This window comes from Seriola aureovittata, chromosome 12 (assembly GCF_021018895.1).
Source record: "Seriola aureovittata isolate HTS-2021-v1 ecotype China chromosome 12, ASM2101889v1, whole genome shotgun sequence".
NCBI lineage: Eukaryota > Metazoa > Chordata > Actinopteri > Carangiformes > Carangidae > Seriola > Seriola aureovittata.
Genome location: NC_079375.1, coordinates 24,891,366 through 24,907,509, shown reverse-complemented (window position 1 = coordinate 24,907,509; position 16,144 = coordinate 24,891,366). Strand labels below are relative to the sequence as shown.

At 40.1% G+C, this 16,144-nt stretch overlaps 1 protein-coding gene across 1 annotated transcript; it reads right to left on the bottom strand.

Moving 5' to 3' along the window:
• Nucleotides 1-169: 169 nt before the first annotated feature.
• On the bottom strand, nt 170-4,952 carry LOC130179141 (cAMP-dependent protein kinase inhibitor alpha-like). The gene is made up of 3 exons (XM_056391920.1): nt 4,620-4,952; nt 3,930-4,120; nt 170-2,529 (listed from the first exon to the last, which is right to left on the bottom strand). The coding sequence occupies exons 2-3, from the start codon at nt 4,090-4,092 to the stop codon at nt 2,456-2,458; spliced, it is 237 nt and encodes a 78-aa protein (XP_056247895.1). The 5' UTR covers nt 4,093-4,120; nt 4,620-4,952; the 3' UTR covers nt 170-2,455.
• Between the last annotated feature and the right edge of the window lie 11,192 nt (nt 4,953-16,144).

Here is a 16,144-nt window from a genome sequence, read left to right as displayed (position 1 = left end):
TCTGCTATAATTGTTGATAATGGTTACCTGAGTGTTAAAAATAATATTTACAGCCTAATTTGTTTTTACCACATTTTGAGTGTAATGCATGGTTTAGTGTCGTTTGATAAATCCTCCCACAGTGCCACCTGCTGGCCAAATTGCTGAGGTACAACAACACAAGAAACAGTGTTTTTACTGTCATCCATCATTTATTTTGCTTTGTTTGACACAAGAAGTAGAAAATATGGTTATAGACAGTCAGACAAACACCTACACGTTTAGCAGAATCATGCACCTGCCGTACGTCTACATGCTGAATTATGAACAGCTGGGTTTCCACAGTGTAGTTGAAGCGGGAGTGAGTCACTACACAGTCACATGGCAGTTTACAGTTTGAAAACCTGACTGAATGAGTATTATAAAAGAAGAGCTATATTTAGCCTATTATTGTCAGCCTGAATAAGAGTGAGACACAGTCAAGCTGCAGTCTTACAGTAGGATTATACTCAGTAAAACCAGGGAGAACAAATGACAAAATACACAGTTTCAAAAATTGCATGCACGATGGTCTTTATGGATGTCGATTATGGGATGTTTCCATTATTACACAAAGTAGCAGGAATGTAGTTCAGCCTCAGTGTCAGACACAGAAACTTTGACACAAACATGTTACACTTACTGGAAGCTCCACTGAGTTTTGCATATCTACATTTAAGGAACAGTTTGACGTTTTGGGAAATGCACTTTACAGCTGAGACTTAGATGAGAGGATCGACACCACTCTCACATCTGTATGCTGAATATGTAGCTAGAGAACAGTAGTGCTGCTTTATCAGGAGACTAAAGTACATTAATGAACAACACAAAGTCAGTTAGCTAATCTGTTGGCTAATAATACACCTCTAAAAATCATTAATTAATTAATTCTTTAATTTATTCAAAAACTGAAGTGTAAAAATGACTGGTAACTTCCTTGAGTATCCACTGGTTACCTGGCAACCACAAAATAGTTGTTAATTGGCTAATTGCTAACTGGTTAAATTATAGAAACATGCTGCAAGTAGCACAGACACCGATGGAAATGTTTCCAGGGGACACAAAAAAAGTGCTGAACCCGTCTGGGACGCACTTGCTGTTCAATCAAACATACTTTATAACACGCTTTGTGACCTTTGAAGTTCTGAAGATGGCTTCAGGTTCATCACTTTTTTGTGTCCCCTGGAAACACGTTGTTGTCACCTGTGCTACTTGCAGCGTGTTTCTGTATTTGGTTGTGTTGTGTGTATTTGCGGAGCATGTGTTATCAAATTGTGTTGTTGTGTTTTCTATATTTGCTTGTGTCTTGTCTATCTGCATGTGTTTCCTTAAGTTGCAGAATGATGTTTTGAGCTCTCAGGGCCACCGTATTCACTTCAGTTTTTGGTATGAATTAATTAAATCTTACATAATTATATATAACACGCTAATTAGCTAACTTTAGAGTTGCTGGTGGTTTTTGTTACCTTCAGATATATCCAGGCTAGCTGTTTCCCCTTGTTCCCAGTCTTTATGCTAAGCTAAACTAGCCTTCAGCTAACTCTAGCTACATATTGAGAATACTGACATGAGAGTGGCATCAGTCTTTCTCATCTAATTCTCAGCTTTAAGTTGTGGTTATAATGGCATCATTAGAAAAGTAAAAAACAAAGTATTAACATTTTAAAAGATACAGTAGTACACCATCATTTCTTTTTTTTTCTTTTTTTTTTTAACAACTGAACCATTAAATATGTCATCCTTACTGACTGTACATGTATTGTTGGTGTCACACCTCCCCAGTGCTACAACCTGCTGCTTTCTACAGGATAGTCCAGTTTCACATACAGTACACATCTGGATTTTCAGCAAACACAGTGCCGTGTTTTTGTTCATGGTTGTTTTCCAGCTCTACTGCAGCTGAGTAGATCAATTCCCTCCATAGTATTGTCACTTTAAAAGAAGCACAAGCCATTAACTGGCAATATAATCTGTATCAGCTTCACTACCTCTACAAACATGCGACTCCCACTGTGACCCATTACATCAGCACGTCTCAGTGGTCTCACAAATTGCTTACACTACTACAAAACTCACATAGGATCTCTGTCTATTTTCTCTTTTCATTCCCAGTCATCCAACCTGTGTGTTTAGTAACTAAGACTGAAAGTAAAATCAACTTTACAAGAGCTACAAATTTGTCCTTCTGCTCACACCGGCTCTGAAAAAAAACCCAAAAAAACACCCTGCAATCAGTCTGTTATTCTATTGCACAGCAGAGCCACAGGGACATGAGAGCGCCGGATGATCACATCGCAGCACAGCGCCGCTACAGTGGTTTTTGGGTGTCAATGCCCTGCTTATAGGCACCTCAGCAGTGGCGGTGCTACCCTTCGGCTACCAGCCCACTTTAGCAAAACCGATTCATCACACAGAACACACACGTCACACGTGAAGGTTAGCTGTTCCTCTGCTCAGCCTCCCTCTGCGCTGAGGAGGAGGAGCTCTGGCTGTCCTCTGTGTCGTCTCCCTCTGCAGGACAATCAGGAGAAGGAGAAAAGTTTTAGCTCGGTGTGGTATGAAAATCAGAAAACCAAACATTTATTATCTCAACCACATTTGTAATTCTTTCCTGATCTTACAGTCAACAAAAGACTGAGAGACTGTTAACTTGGGACTGACTCTGTAGCACTCAGCCCTCAAGCTGTGCAGCTCTGTAGCTTCACTACAGTAGGTAAATAAAAGCAACACGAAAAATAAAACTTTTGACTTACATAACTTCTAACATATTATCTCTCTAAGTGATGATGATCTAATTTTGCATAGCTTTGTCCAAAGAGCAGTTTGTATTTCCCACACAGCTGCAGAAAGGCTGATGAAAGTCAAGCCCATCTTTCTTCTTCTTGAGTGTGTCTCTTTATTTAGAATACAACAGCCCTTCACAACAGTACACCTACAACTCATGCCTGCACAACACGCACAATAAAAAACACAGTAAAATGGCTTCTAAATAAACAGCAGAGTAATAATATAACACTTTAACTGCGCCTGCAGTTAACCCCATAACGTCCCTTTTACGTAGCCTATAGATATTACTATGAGCACATTAGATGACTTTTATTTTGACTTGATAAAAATATGAGCCCGTGTTTGTCCATCAGCTTGTTTGTATTTACATATAAATGACTTACATGAGACCAGAAATGGAGCAGACTGAGAGTAAACGTGGGGCTGGGATACTTTTATGTACCGAGCGATTTGGTGTGATATTATCGAGGATGGAGAAATGCCTCGTCATTCGATACCAGATCTTGATGTCTAAGGAGTAAATGTGTAATTCTCATCAGCGTCAGTGAGCCAATGAACATGCAGCGTGCTGGGACCCAGCTCTAGTAATGCTGGTGATTGGCTGTTTAATTACACGAACACGTTTGAGTGTGTAAAGAGACCGAGCTTAAAAATAAAACTAAAATTTGTACCGTGTTGTGTATATTTATTAGTTATAAGAATCGGTATCGAAGTGAAGGTATTGGTATGAACGATACGCAGCCACAGTATGTGCAAATAAAAAACTAATTGCAACATTTTATTTTGAAAGGCTAGCATACAGAAGACGGAGGAGGTGGTTTCCTTGTAGAGCCTCAGTAAAATTTAACAAGCCAAGCAAGAACATTGTGACCAACCTAAACTGCTTTTAGATGATGAGACTCTACGCACAGTACGACTCAAGGTGTTGTGCTTCCGTCTGCATGTTATTTTTCATTCAACATATTGTGTTTAACTGTGGCGCCTCAGTCAACATCACCTTTATATCAATGGAAACACATGCAATGCTTCTGTTCCGCCTCCTGACACACTTCCATAGGTGAATACACAATACTGGCCCAACACAGTGCAGTGCATTACAGTATAACAAGTATATACAGTGTTACCTCCCCCTCCAGCGTTGATGTGCAGCTGGGACAGGGACAGGGTGAGGGGCAGCTCTCGTCCCTCGGGGTCGGTGGGACTCTGCAGGATGTCGTGCAGGGCGTTCCTCCGTCCCGTCCTGCCAGAGGCAATGAAGTCCGCATACGTGGCCTCAACATCAGACATCGCTCGTGCATCGTTCACACAGCAACACCTGCGAGAGGAGAGGAGCAGCTTTAATCAACACACACCTCCAGATGTTCACCTCCATATGTCAGAGTGTGGGAACCTACACCTGAAGCCAGTGAGAGACCCCCAGTCCTTCATAGTACTTCATACCCCATTACACATACACATACATATTTATCATATGACATGTTACTCAAAAGGCAGTAACAGGACTACAGTTTTCATTTTAGTTCATTTTAAAATGTCCAGTTTATATAATGATGTATGGTGTAATAATTTTATTCCCACTATGTTTAATTATAAGCACAGTATTAGCCTCATGTCTGCAGTCTCAACAGCTCTTCTTTATATTCATTCACAGCTTTACAATATGAAGTATCTGAAGCTAATCCAGGCAGCCCGTCCATGATGAGGCCCTCAAGTCAGGTACCATGTAAAGCCGGGACCACAAGTCAGATCAGATTCCTACAGTAACTCATAAGGTGATTTTATAGTGTCTGAGTCCCGTTTCAGCTTTTTCTTACCTTCAGTGATTGGTCTATCAGTGCTATAACCCGAAGCTACATTACTAGGGAGTGACTTCACCTACAAGGCAGAGCGACGGGCCCGACATCACATCAACCGATCCAACAAAACACAAATCCCCCCCCCAAAAAAAGAAGAAAATTCAAAACACAAAATAAAAAAAATCACCACAACCGAGCGGCGAGCGGCGGCTACAGATCCAAACGCCTCCCGCTACATGCCGCGACGTGTCAGCTGCACGAAAACAATCCAACAATATCAATCACATCAGCAGGACGGTTTGAGGAGTCCCCGATCTATTCTCCATGGCCGCCGCATCTTCCTCCTTCGCGGCCAATCAGCTGCCAACAAGCCGCATCTGAGCGCTGATTGGACAGGAGACACAAAAGGATGAGAGGAGAGGGATCTGAGTAGCACCAAGCCCGATGATGCGTTCAGGGTCACCTCGTGAAATATCTGTTTGACTCTCCATCTCTCTATATTGTTCTTGGCTTTTGGGCTGTTAATAATAATAATAATAATAATAATAATAATAATAATAATAATAATAATAGTAAAAGTAAATTATAAAATAACAAAACAAGCAACAAAAACGTGCAGACAAATCAATCATAATAAAAAATAAAAACAATAGAAACACAATGAAAATAGAGATACAAATTAGCAATATAAAACTATGTGAAATAGCCTCTTCAAAAGAGTTGTTTTGGATTAAAGTAGCTAAATAAAATAAAATAAAAAACAGACAAAACTAAGTGAAACCTAATGGATAAAGCAGCTTGTCCATACTTCAGTGGATACAGTGTGAGCACTTTGGCAGATTAATGCTAAAGGCTAAAGTTGTAGAGATTTATTGATTACTTGATTAATCAGTCAACAGAGAATTAATCGGGAACTATTTTGATAATCAAATAATCTTTTAAGTTAATTACAAAGCAAAAATGCCAAACATTTAATGCTTCCAGCTTCTCAAAAGGGAGCAGAGACCGCTTTGTTTTGTTTTATATTATAGGAAATGGAAAATCTTTAGGACTGTTGTTCAGACAAAACAAAGATTTTTCATTATTTCCTGAAGTTTCATGGACGAAACTCAGACTCATTACTTATAATATAATTGAGAAATCTTTTGGGAAATGTATCAATAATGAAAATAATTCTTAGTTGCAGCCCTGACCTTGGTGTAAACATGAGGACGACCTGAAGGCAACAAGAAAATACAGTCATATAATCAATGTTGACAATTTTATGACTTTATTGTTTTTATTGTTATCAAAGCATTTACAGTCTGTTGCACCATGTGTTGCAGTGGAGGTTAAACTATCTAATATACAGCTTTTCAGAGAATATAATTATCTTTATCTTTATATACAGTGGATACACTGATGTATTAGCTGTACTCTATATTATACAGAGAGTTTTTGTCATCCAGAGGGACCACAATGAGCTGCATCAAGTCTGGGTCCAATAATCAGAGGGAAAAACACATTTTGGGACATATTTTGATTCAACATGAACCATGAACAAGTTAATGCAAAGACATAATTCTGTGCAATATTCATTCACACCACAGGGTGGGGCTCTTGTCACTACGAATGAATACAGCTCTCTATTAATTTAATGTAATTTGCATACTCACATGAAAAAGCTCATAACAGAAGAACTGTAGTGCCATAATGGATTTATGAGACATCATCTGAAAAGTAACATCTAGTTTCTGAAAATGTGCTTGTTTAGCATAGGACTAAAACCCCACCTAAACTACATCAGCTCATACATGGTATTTTTTTGTCCTCATCTGAAAAAAGTCATATTTGATAACAATAACTAGGCTTTTATACAAGAACTATGAAAAACCATCATATCCCTCCTTGTCAAAAAACTATTGTCCAAAACTCCTGTGTGAAGTTTGAGGCCTCTGGACCTAATATTATGGCAGCTATAGACTTCAGTTATTTTTTTGACTGGCGTCCTTGAACATCTCTAAATGGAAAACTGTGCTTTATGTGTTTAATCTGAAACAGTAGAAAACATTCTGAAGCATTTTGATGCCTAAAAAACTTTGTTTACATCATGTTGCTCCTGCCCAACCCCCTCTTGTCTGCCCTCATTGGACAGGGCAGACGCCTGTCTTGAAGCTAAAATGATTGACAGAGGCATTAACCAATAGCAGCGCTTTCTCTGACTGAAACAATCGCGTCTTCCTTTTTTCCGCTCGGGTACGCTCGCTGTCGTTACCCACGCCTCCCGGAGTGACATCTGAACGGATGTTTGCCGGGAAACCTCCGGTTTGTCGCCAGTAAGTTAACGAACACAAGCATACCCGCTGACAAACACCCGGAAGGAGGGAAAATGTTTGAAATGTGTGGAAAAAGTGCCGCAAATTAAGTCGCTCGACAGTCTCTCACGGCCTTTTCATGATGATTTTCATAACTTGGAATACTTTAATGAAAAAAACCCATTTGATTTTTGTGACCTGTGGACCCTTACGGATTAAAGGAATACACACAGACGCAGAATGAACCAACAATGGGATTTCACAACCTCTTCAATGGTAAGTTTTGCTGGTTTACAATGCTGGTAGATATTAATTCATTTTAATTATGTGCTTATGGTTACTGAAGAATGACCCGAATGTTTGAAATGTGGAGACTTCAACCGATCTAACCAGGTATAGCAAGTTAATACTGACAAAAGTTTAAGCACTTATACCTTCAGAACAGCTTCTTAAAAACTTTGCTGACCTGGTGAATTTTAATTACATGCATCAGTTAGAATGACTAAATATCTGGGCGGACCCAACACTTGTTACCCAAAATGCACTATATCCAGTTGTTGATGGGGTGTCAGCTAAAGGGCCATTTCTCATATTTCAGGTAGTTCATTATTGATCTTATATTGAAGTCCCCTCATATTTTAAAGAGTAAATGAAGCCCCAATCCTCTCATCTCGCTGTAGTGATGTACGAGCCCATAGGTTGATTGTGTAGCAGGTTATTATAACCCGTAGTTACATTTTGTTGCTAGGCGACATCCAGTGGATGTAGAAACTATGACAGGCGCAAAGGGAAAAGTGCGGCGATGTAGCATAAAGCCCCCGTCAGGAGGTGGTTGTGATGGATGGATGTGTCAACCAAACACAGGAGAATGACAGCCATGTTGTTATTATTGTAACCATGACAACAAAGATCACCCAACGTTGACGGAAGTACTTATTTTAACCCAAATCACGATCTTTTCCTAAACCTAACCAAGCCATGACCGTTATCATAGTTACCACAGCGACGATCGGTATGCGCTCTACCTACAGTTGCGTGTTCATTGTGGTATCTATGACAACCGAGGTTCGGTAGGCACGCCGTAGGGGCGCTATTTCAGGAGACGCTCCTATGGGTCGTATAAGAGGGTTAAAAAAAAAAAACGACCTAAATGGTTGTTTAGGTTGGAGGAGTTGTTGTGATGTACAGGTGTACTCCAGGACCTTGTGACATCACTGTTGGGTTACAGGTGCAACAGGGTACATTTGTGACCACACATTGTTTTTTAGCTTGGTTTCAAGTCACTCTTTCTGCACTATAATAGTTTCAACTATAAGGAGAGGGTGAGGATTCAGTATGTTACTTACTGACACCAGTGAGTCGGTGTAGAAACAACAGGTGAAATACACAAAAACAGATTGTTATCAGTGTCGACTTTTAAACAGCCATGAGTCCGGCTCTAACACTGACCACTGTGAATGTCTCAGACTGTGTTGCTGTGGAAACACTCTCTCCTCTTTGCGCTCGCGGCGCAGGGTTTCAGCACAACACATCTGGGAGGTTTTGAAAAGGTTTCTGATTAGCAGCAGAGAGTTGATATCAGATCTCTCCCACCAGCTTCAGAAGCCGTGCGGAGACACTTTACTGTTAGATCTGAGCTGGTGGCAGCAGGATCCACAGAGGCGCAGCTCACTTACTCACTGGCAGTCTATAATGCTGTGCTCTACTTCTCTGAAGTCTTACCTTGGCTTTTCCAGTAGCACTTGGTTACTGATGTCTTAATAACCTGTCCATGATTACTGCATAACACCCGCAGTATTATGAAATTTAAGAAACGTGACTAAAATATACGTCTTATCTGGCTGTTTGAAAGCTGTATGAAGTTTTCTTTTTTCTGCTCTTTAATATTTGCACCGGCTGTGATATGTTCAGCAGTATTCACAGCTTTTTCTGACCATTTCTGAGAAGAGCATGTTCAAAAATACTCTTTTTTTTTTAGTGCTGCATTAAAATCTCATTACCTGCAGATATAGGGTTTTTTTGTGTTCCCTATAAAGTGCTTATCACCTCAATGAAGCCGCAGACAGGATTCTCAACCCACAATCCACCCCGACCATTCAGTGCAGTTTATTAATGCAGCAGTTTTATTATTCAATAAAACATTGTCTCTGAACATGAGCCAGAGATTATGTTTGTCACTTCATTGGGAAAAACGATTTAGTAGTATATAAACATAATTTCTAGGAGACAGGGTTTTAATATTTGCAGCATTCAGCGGTTTTAATATGACGAACGTGAGAGCTGTGGATATTTGAAGTAGGCAGGATCTTCTTCTGTGTTCCTGAAAATGGCATACGCTTTGTTTGATCAACATATGTAACCTGAAACGTTTTGAAAGCAGACTGTAGGACCGCATTAAGAGAAAAAACATGCATAAAAATGTTGATTAAATAAAAAACATTTTTGATTATATAAATAAAAAGTGGCAGAGATTGTATTAGTTTATCATATCGTGAATAAAAGTAGAACTACAGACTCTTGCAGGACACTTTTAATAAACTTGACTTGGAACCGGATAAAGTTCTGTTTGAGCTCTGCCACTGAGGCTGTCACAAACCATTTAATGGGTCGCCCATGCTAATGAGAATAGATGGATAGTCTTTCCAGTAAAATACGACAATCTGAAATACTTTAAAAATTGCCCGGTGGTGAAGAAAACAAGCCTGTTTTTCTTTTTAAGCAGCAGCATGGATGTCCTGGTTTTAGGCTGATCTCTAATTCCTTTGCTTATGGCACTGAAGCTCCCATTAGATGGATGTTTGGTTTGTGGCAGTTTGCAGTGGATCAATAAAACCTACAGCTTCTTCCTACAGTATCTTCAGTAAACATTAGAGTTTTCAGTCTCCCGCCGACAAAGACTCCCTCCGCCTGGAGCCTCTTTCTGTCTTTTTGATTTTTAGATGAAGGTTAACCTTCAGAGGGAGGAATTTCTATACAAGCTGCCTCTACAGAAAAGGATGTGAGTCAGTGAACCTCGGTGAAGGCGGTGTCATGTTTTATTCACCACAGAAGACGTGGTTCGCTGTAACCTGAGCAGACCTGAGTCTACACCAGAATTTAGGAGGAGCCTCTGCAGAGATAAGAAATAATCTCAGCATTAATCTGACTCGTTTTGTCTTTTAAATTTTAATTAAGAGGAGCAGAACTTTTTTTTTTTATAGCACATATTAGTTTACTGGGAGTTTTGGATGGTAAAGGTGAAACAGGTTAATCCATCACCCTGTGAAAAGATATTGGGTCCAAATGAAAGATTAGACTTTTTACTATTGATGTAGAAGATCCCCATATTTTTATTTCTATATATCATATACGCTCCACACTGTACAATAAAGAATGCCTCCTCCTATCAGCCTATATTACTGACAGACTATGTTTATCCTATTATATGGAGTGATGCAGTGGGGTTATTATAGGGCGGCTGCTGTTCAGAGTAGCAGCAGGGGAGGAAATTAAAGGTGTCTGATGCAAATCAGCCTGCCAAAGTTCACTTCATAAAAATGCCTCTGAAATTCTGATAAAGGCAGAAGTTCACCTGAAACAAAGGACGAGTGAGTTGTACTTTCATTTAAAAACAGATTTAGAGACAAAACAAACAGGAAGGACATAAAACATGCTTATTAAACATTCACATTTTTCTATATAAGGAGAATAACAATGTAATATCAATGATTTAATGAGGCTGTATTGTATATCAGCACAGCAATAAATTAGATACACAGCGACAGATTAGCTAAACGGGCTAATCTGTTAACAAAAAGGCCACCCCGCCAAATTAAAAGCACATGACTGGAACCCGCTGTTACTCTCAGACACACAGATGAACACTATATCATACTTTATCACATCAGGAATATTTGCAGAGATTATAATAAAAGGAGACACAGTTTTTGCTCTTGGCTCAAACTGTCATCACAATGTCACGAAAATCAGATCTCAAGGAAACAGAATCATACGATACACATTAGATCACATTTACATGCGAATAGTGCAGGCTTAGTAAAATGATGATACGGCCTGTGTAGATATCTAGACTGATTAAAATAGGAGCTGTCCACCAGAGAATCGTGACCCACAGCTGTGTTTTGTTGCTAGGTGACGTCTAGTAATTAGCAGCAGTCGCTAAAATCCATGTGAGGTTGAGGTTGTTTATTTTATCCGGACTGTTGGACAACTTTGTTGTTGTTTTAGTACAAAGTTTAAAAAAAAAAACATTGTCATGGCTGTTACCATGGCAACAGAGATCGTCTGATGTAAAGGAAGTGCATGAGCTTAATTTAACCCAGACCGTGATCATTTCCTGAACCCAACCAGTCACCACAACACGAGACGGTGTTTTGTGACGTTGTAAAGTAGCGATGGGATCACTGGAGTTGTTGTCTCATTAACGTCAGCTTCTCCCGGTTTGGATTCCTTCAGTGTCGTTCAGGAGATTAATGATGAATTCTCCTCCTCTCCAAAACAAACAGACCAGGGGATTATAACCAGTAAAAACACTGAATAAAGCAGTTTCACATTACAAGTCGGTGTTTTGCCGACACTGTTCGGCGGAGAGGGGAGGTCAGGGAACGGTTGGGAGCTGAGACTGCCGCTAACCTTTGTTCTGAGTGTTTCTGTGATGACTTATGATCCAGACGTCTCTCCATAACAAACAGACCAGGGGATTAAAACTGGTAGAAACACTGAATAAAGCAGTTTCACATTATAAATCAATGATTCACCGACGTTGTTCAGCAGACACAGGGCGTCTCGGAGGGGCCGGGAGCTGAGCTGCTTAACATTTTCTTGGCTTTTTTCTCTGATATCTTAAGGTCCAAAGGTTCAGTGACTAAAATCCTTCATCCAGTTAAAATATATAGTTGAAAACGACCTAGGTGTAAAAATGTGGTTTAAAACTAGATTAAAGTAATTTTTGACGCTTCGAGCAGGCAACCACAACGATGACCCATGCATGTAGAGGATATGATGTCATAGACAGGCCAAATGAAATTAAATGATTAAAATGACAGATTTCTTTAGGTTTGAAAAGTGCTGCAAACATTTGAGTAATGTCAAGTAATTTTTAGACATTTTAATGTGGAAAGGTTACATATCTTTAATAGCAGGTAAATGCTAAATGCTACTCTATCATCACATATTAACACCATAAAAGGAGTCAACGTTTCAAATCACATGTGTTTATGCACCTGTAATTTATATAGTCTGTGTCTCTCACTCTTCCTGTCTCGTGATATCACTCAGCTCCAGTGTGTCAGTTTGTTTTCGTCGGCAGCTTCAAAAGCAGCAAACAAACCTGTGCAGATAACAACTGCATAATCACCACACTGTCTCACCAGAGCCACCCTCGGCTTTCAATCTAATACCCACAGGTTCATGTATTCTTTTGTGTTAACATAGGTTTAAATGAGCATGTGTTCCTCCCTGCAGCATTGTGCTTCACACACACACACACACACACACACACACGCTGACACCTGCGAGCAGCGTCTCATGCGATACATCCACATTTTCCTACTGACGGACACTGAGCAGCTCCACTGGAGCAGACAAGTGCCTTGCTTAAGGGGAATTCAATTTTTAGATTAGGTCAGATGAAACTTTAATGATCCCCGCGGAGATGTCAGGTCATTAGAGTAGCGGAGGATAGGCTATAGATAAGAATAGCTCAAATGGAGTGAACTGCAAGAAACAGCACGAGGGGGAGAGTATACTGAGGGTGATACAGCAAATAAATGAATTAATACTTAAAGATTTAATGCATAGAGGGTCTAGAAATGTGAATGGCTGCAACATAAATGCATACGCTCATATGTAGTGACATTTAAAGATTTGATACAAGTTAAAACAGTCTGACATTTTGTCCGTGATGTGTGTGGATGATCAGAACATTCAAAGTCATTCCTTGTGCAGTGAAGCAATCGGTGCACGCGAGAACAATGTGTGCAAGATTTAGTTTGCCATTGATGCCATTGACTGTGGCATTTGGAAATAGCTTACAGTTGACTGAACAAAGAAATGTTAGACAAAGAGGAACGGAGAGAGAGAGAGAGAGAGAGAGAGAGAGAGAGAGAGGGAGAGACAAATATAGATAGAGCCAGAGATAGAAGAGAGTCAGAGGATATGCAGAGCTCAGTTCAACTGGGTTACAAACTTTTTCCAGTCTCCATTTGTGCTCGAACTCCCTCTAGTAAAGGCTTTGTCCTGATTTGGTATCTGCGTCTCCGGTTGCATTGTATTCCTTCCAGCCAGCTGTACGAAGCGCCTGCACAGAGTGGAGTGGGTGTATGTTTAGTCGACATAAGAAAATGTGAGGTTATTGGTAGATTCTGGAAACTGTGTACAGTACAAGTTATATGAGCTTTTACATTTGCAATCTGCAGTTTCATTTCCCTCCTTCCACACCCAGGGATGACGGGGGGGGGGGGGGGGGGTTTCCATATGCAATATTCAGGCTACGCCACACTCACTGTGACGCCTGGTTAGGTGAGGACTTTTACACTTACCTCTCCCAGATGATTCCTGAGTGACAAGCAACACCTGAATTTAGTGCAGATACGCTCCAGCTGGGATGTGAACGTTGGTCAGGCCAGTCCAAACGCAGGGGTTTTTTAATCCCTGCTCGGTCCAGCAGCTACCTAGCCTCATAAATCAGTAATCATCACTTCAGTGTAACTACGCTGTCACTTCCTGTTCAGCTTCTCCTGCTGCAGCTCTCAGCTTAGGAGTACAAGTTCTAACAATTACTGTCTGATCAGTGGCTGTAAGATTTAATTTCTTCCATCACAATGTTCTGTGACCTATTTTCAAGTGTAACAGAAGACGTGGATGGTGTTCACTTATGAAATCAAATCCTCAACACGTGATTGGATCATAAAAAAGTGGGTGTGGCTTTGTGAGAGATATGGAGCTTCGCCCACTTTGTTAGACCAAGAGGACGATGAGGGTAAAATGAAAATAATTCAACCTCAACTATTCTCTGGAAATGTAAACAAAGTCTTTTGCCATGCTGAAATCTAAACTCTGCTCCGTTAGCTCCCTGCTCGTGCTGCCACCTTGAAATATCTGGGACACTACAAATTTCATGAAGACTAAATAGATAAAGCATGTACAGGAAAATATACTTTAATTTCCTTTTCGTCCATTATCCAAAATCCATATCTTTTCTTGTTTAAATTATCTTTAAATATTTATTAACAGGTACAGATTGCTAGAGCTTTAGCATATTGTATTTAGTGATATACCTGGGCAATATATGTGTCCTGTCTCTTTAAGAGTACAACACTAGCTAATGATCAAATTTGGTTTTATAGTGGGATTTGCACCACAAATCACATTTCATTAGATAAATCTATGTAGCTGAGTTCAAGATGAGTTATTTTTACAAGAAGAAGAACAAAGAGGGATTTTGATGTAAAAATACTCATAAGAAATTTCTCTTTTTGGACACATATTTAGCATGTAACAGATTCTGTTAGCACACAGGGATATACAGAATTACAACTCGGAAATGTTATTTTTAATTTCACCGTGTCTTCAAATATCTTTTCAATGTCCTGTGCACCCTCTGTTTCTGTTTGTACATCGAGTCGGAGTGTACACAGGCCTCCTTGTTGTTGCTAATCAAATTTTACGTTAAGCTGTATTTGAATTCAAGCAGTAATTTTTTATCAGATCCTGACTGTGACACTGACTAACAGAAGTCTGCCGTACAACACAGAGAGCCACAGACTTTGAACAACATCCCATTAACTTCTGAGCTAATGTCGTCCTATCTGCAAATAAGGACACGTCTTGTCTGTGCATCTTGATTTGCTGAGTGAGAAACCGAACAAACATCCGACGTGCAGGAGAAGGGAAACTGCTCGGCTTAGAAATGTTGCTAGCACATTGAACAGCTTAAAAACTTGCCGCTTGCAAATGTCAAGGTTGGTCTGTTTGGATGCTAAATGTTTCAGTCTTTATTCTTCAACTACAACTGCACCACCTTTACACTTTAAAAGGCTGCTTACAAATAGTTAAAGCAACCAGCACAAGTTTAAAATATATGACCAAATAAATAACAAAATACGACCAGAACCTGTCAGATTTTGTGACATTAGGAGATAGCTTTATGAATAGACCAAATTTATCTATACATAAAGTAATGCATTACATTTTGTCCAGTCATTGCTATCAAAATGTGTGTAATTTGAAATTCATTTCAGTCACATAATTTTGGATAATAACATGATGTGCATTAAAGGTGCTAAATTGGCTGCGTAACGAACTCACACGTACGTTTTCTCTGCCGCTGAAAGTGCAGCAGACGCTAGCTGGTTAGCATGCTAATGTCAGTAGAAGCAAATAGGAGCAAAACAAGAGTTAACATTATTGGTGAGTGAAGGAATGAAGCGTGGCGCTGAGCTCGCAACGTTTCTTCGAGACTGGTAACAGTTGCTAAGGCTAACGTTAGCTATGTAGCCATAGCAAAAATGTACATATAGCTAATTTAATATTGCGTCCGTCCGTCCGTCCGTCTCGTTCTCGTGGACACGATATCTCAGCAGCGCCTCGACGGAACTTCTTCAAATTTGGTGCAAACGTTCACCTGGACTCAAGGGCGACACGATTAGATTTTGGTGGTCAAAGGTCAAAGGTCAAAGTCACTGTGACCTCACAAAACACTCTTTAGCCAGAACTAAAGACTTCACACAGCAGTTATGACAAAATTTCACACAAATGGTTGATACTTTATGACGCTGGATGAACAGGGATGTGATCTGAAACTAGTCCGCGTGGCGGAGGGATACAACTGCAAGGCGGTAATTCTAGTTCCTTCTTTCCAATAGTATCAAAAACATTGATAATGAATCTAAAAAAACACTTACATATTAACACATATTTCAAAGGCAAAACTTGCTGTGATTTTTAGCTGGACTTTCATGTTTATTTGTAAATTCTTGAGCTAAATGTTTTCCTGACGTCGCTGCAGTGACGTGTCAGCCACAGTGACAACACTTCCCTCCTCCAGCTGCTGCTGCCGCCTCTTTGTGGCATTAATCACCACCCGTACCGTAGCTACTCCCTCTCATCACCGGTTGGTGTCGCTGCTGGCACTGGTACCCAGGCCGTCTGTCAGTCTGTCTGGCAGGGATGGGGGGATGTTGCATTGTGAACTAGAGAGAGAGAGAGAGAGAGAGAGAGAGAGCACCTCTGCCGCTCTCCCAGCCTCCT

What these genes read in the sequence shown, in the direction of transcription:
- LOC130179141 (XM_056391920.1), bottom strand. Translation starts at nt 4,092, where the DNA reads ATGTCTGATGTTGAGGCCACGTATGCGGACTTCATTGCCTCTGGCAGG. An exon ending in CATCAACGCTGGAGGGGGAG is followed by an intron (nt 2,530 to 3,929) that starts GTAACACTGTAT and finishes ATTGTCCTGCAG; the next exon opens with AGGGAGACGACACAGAGGAC.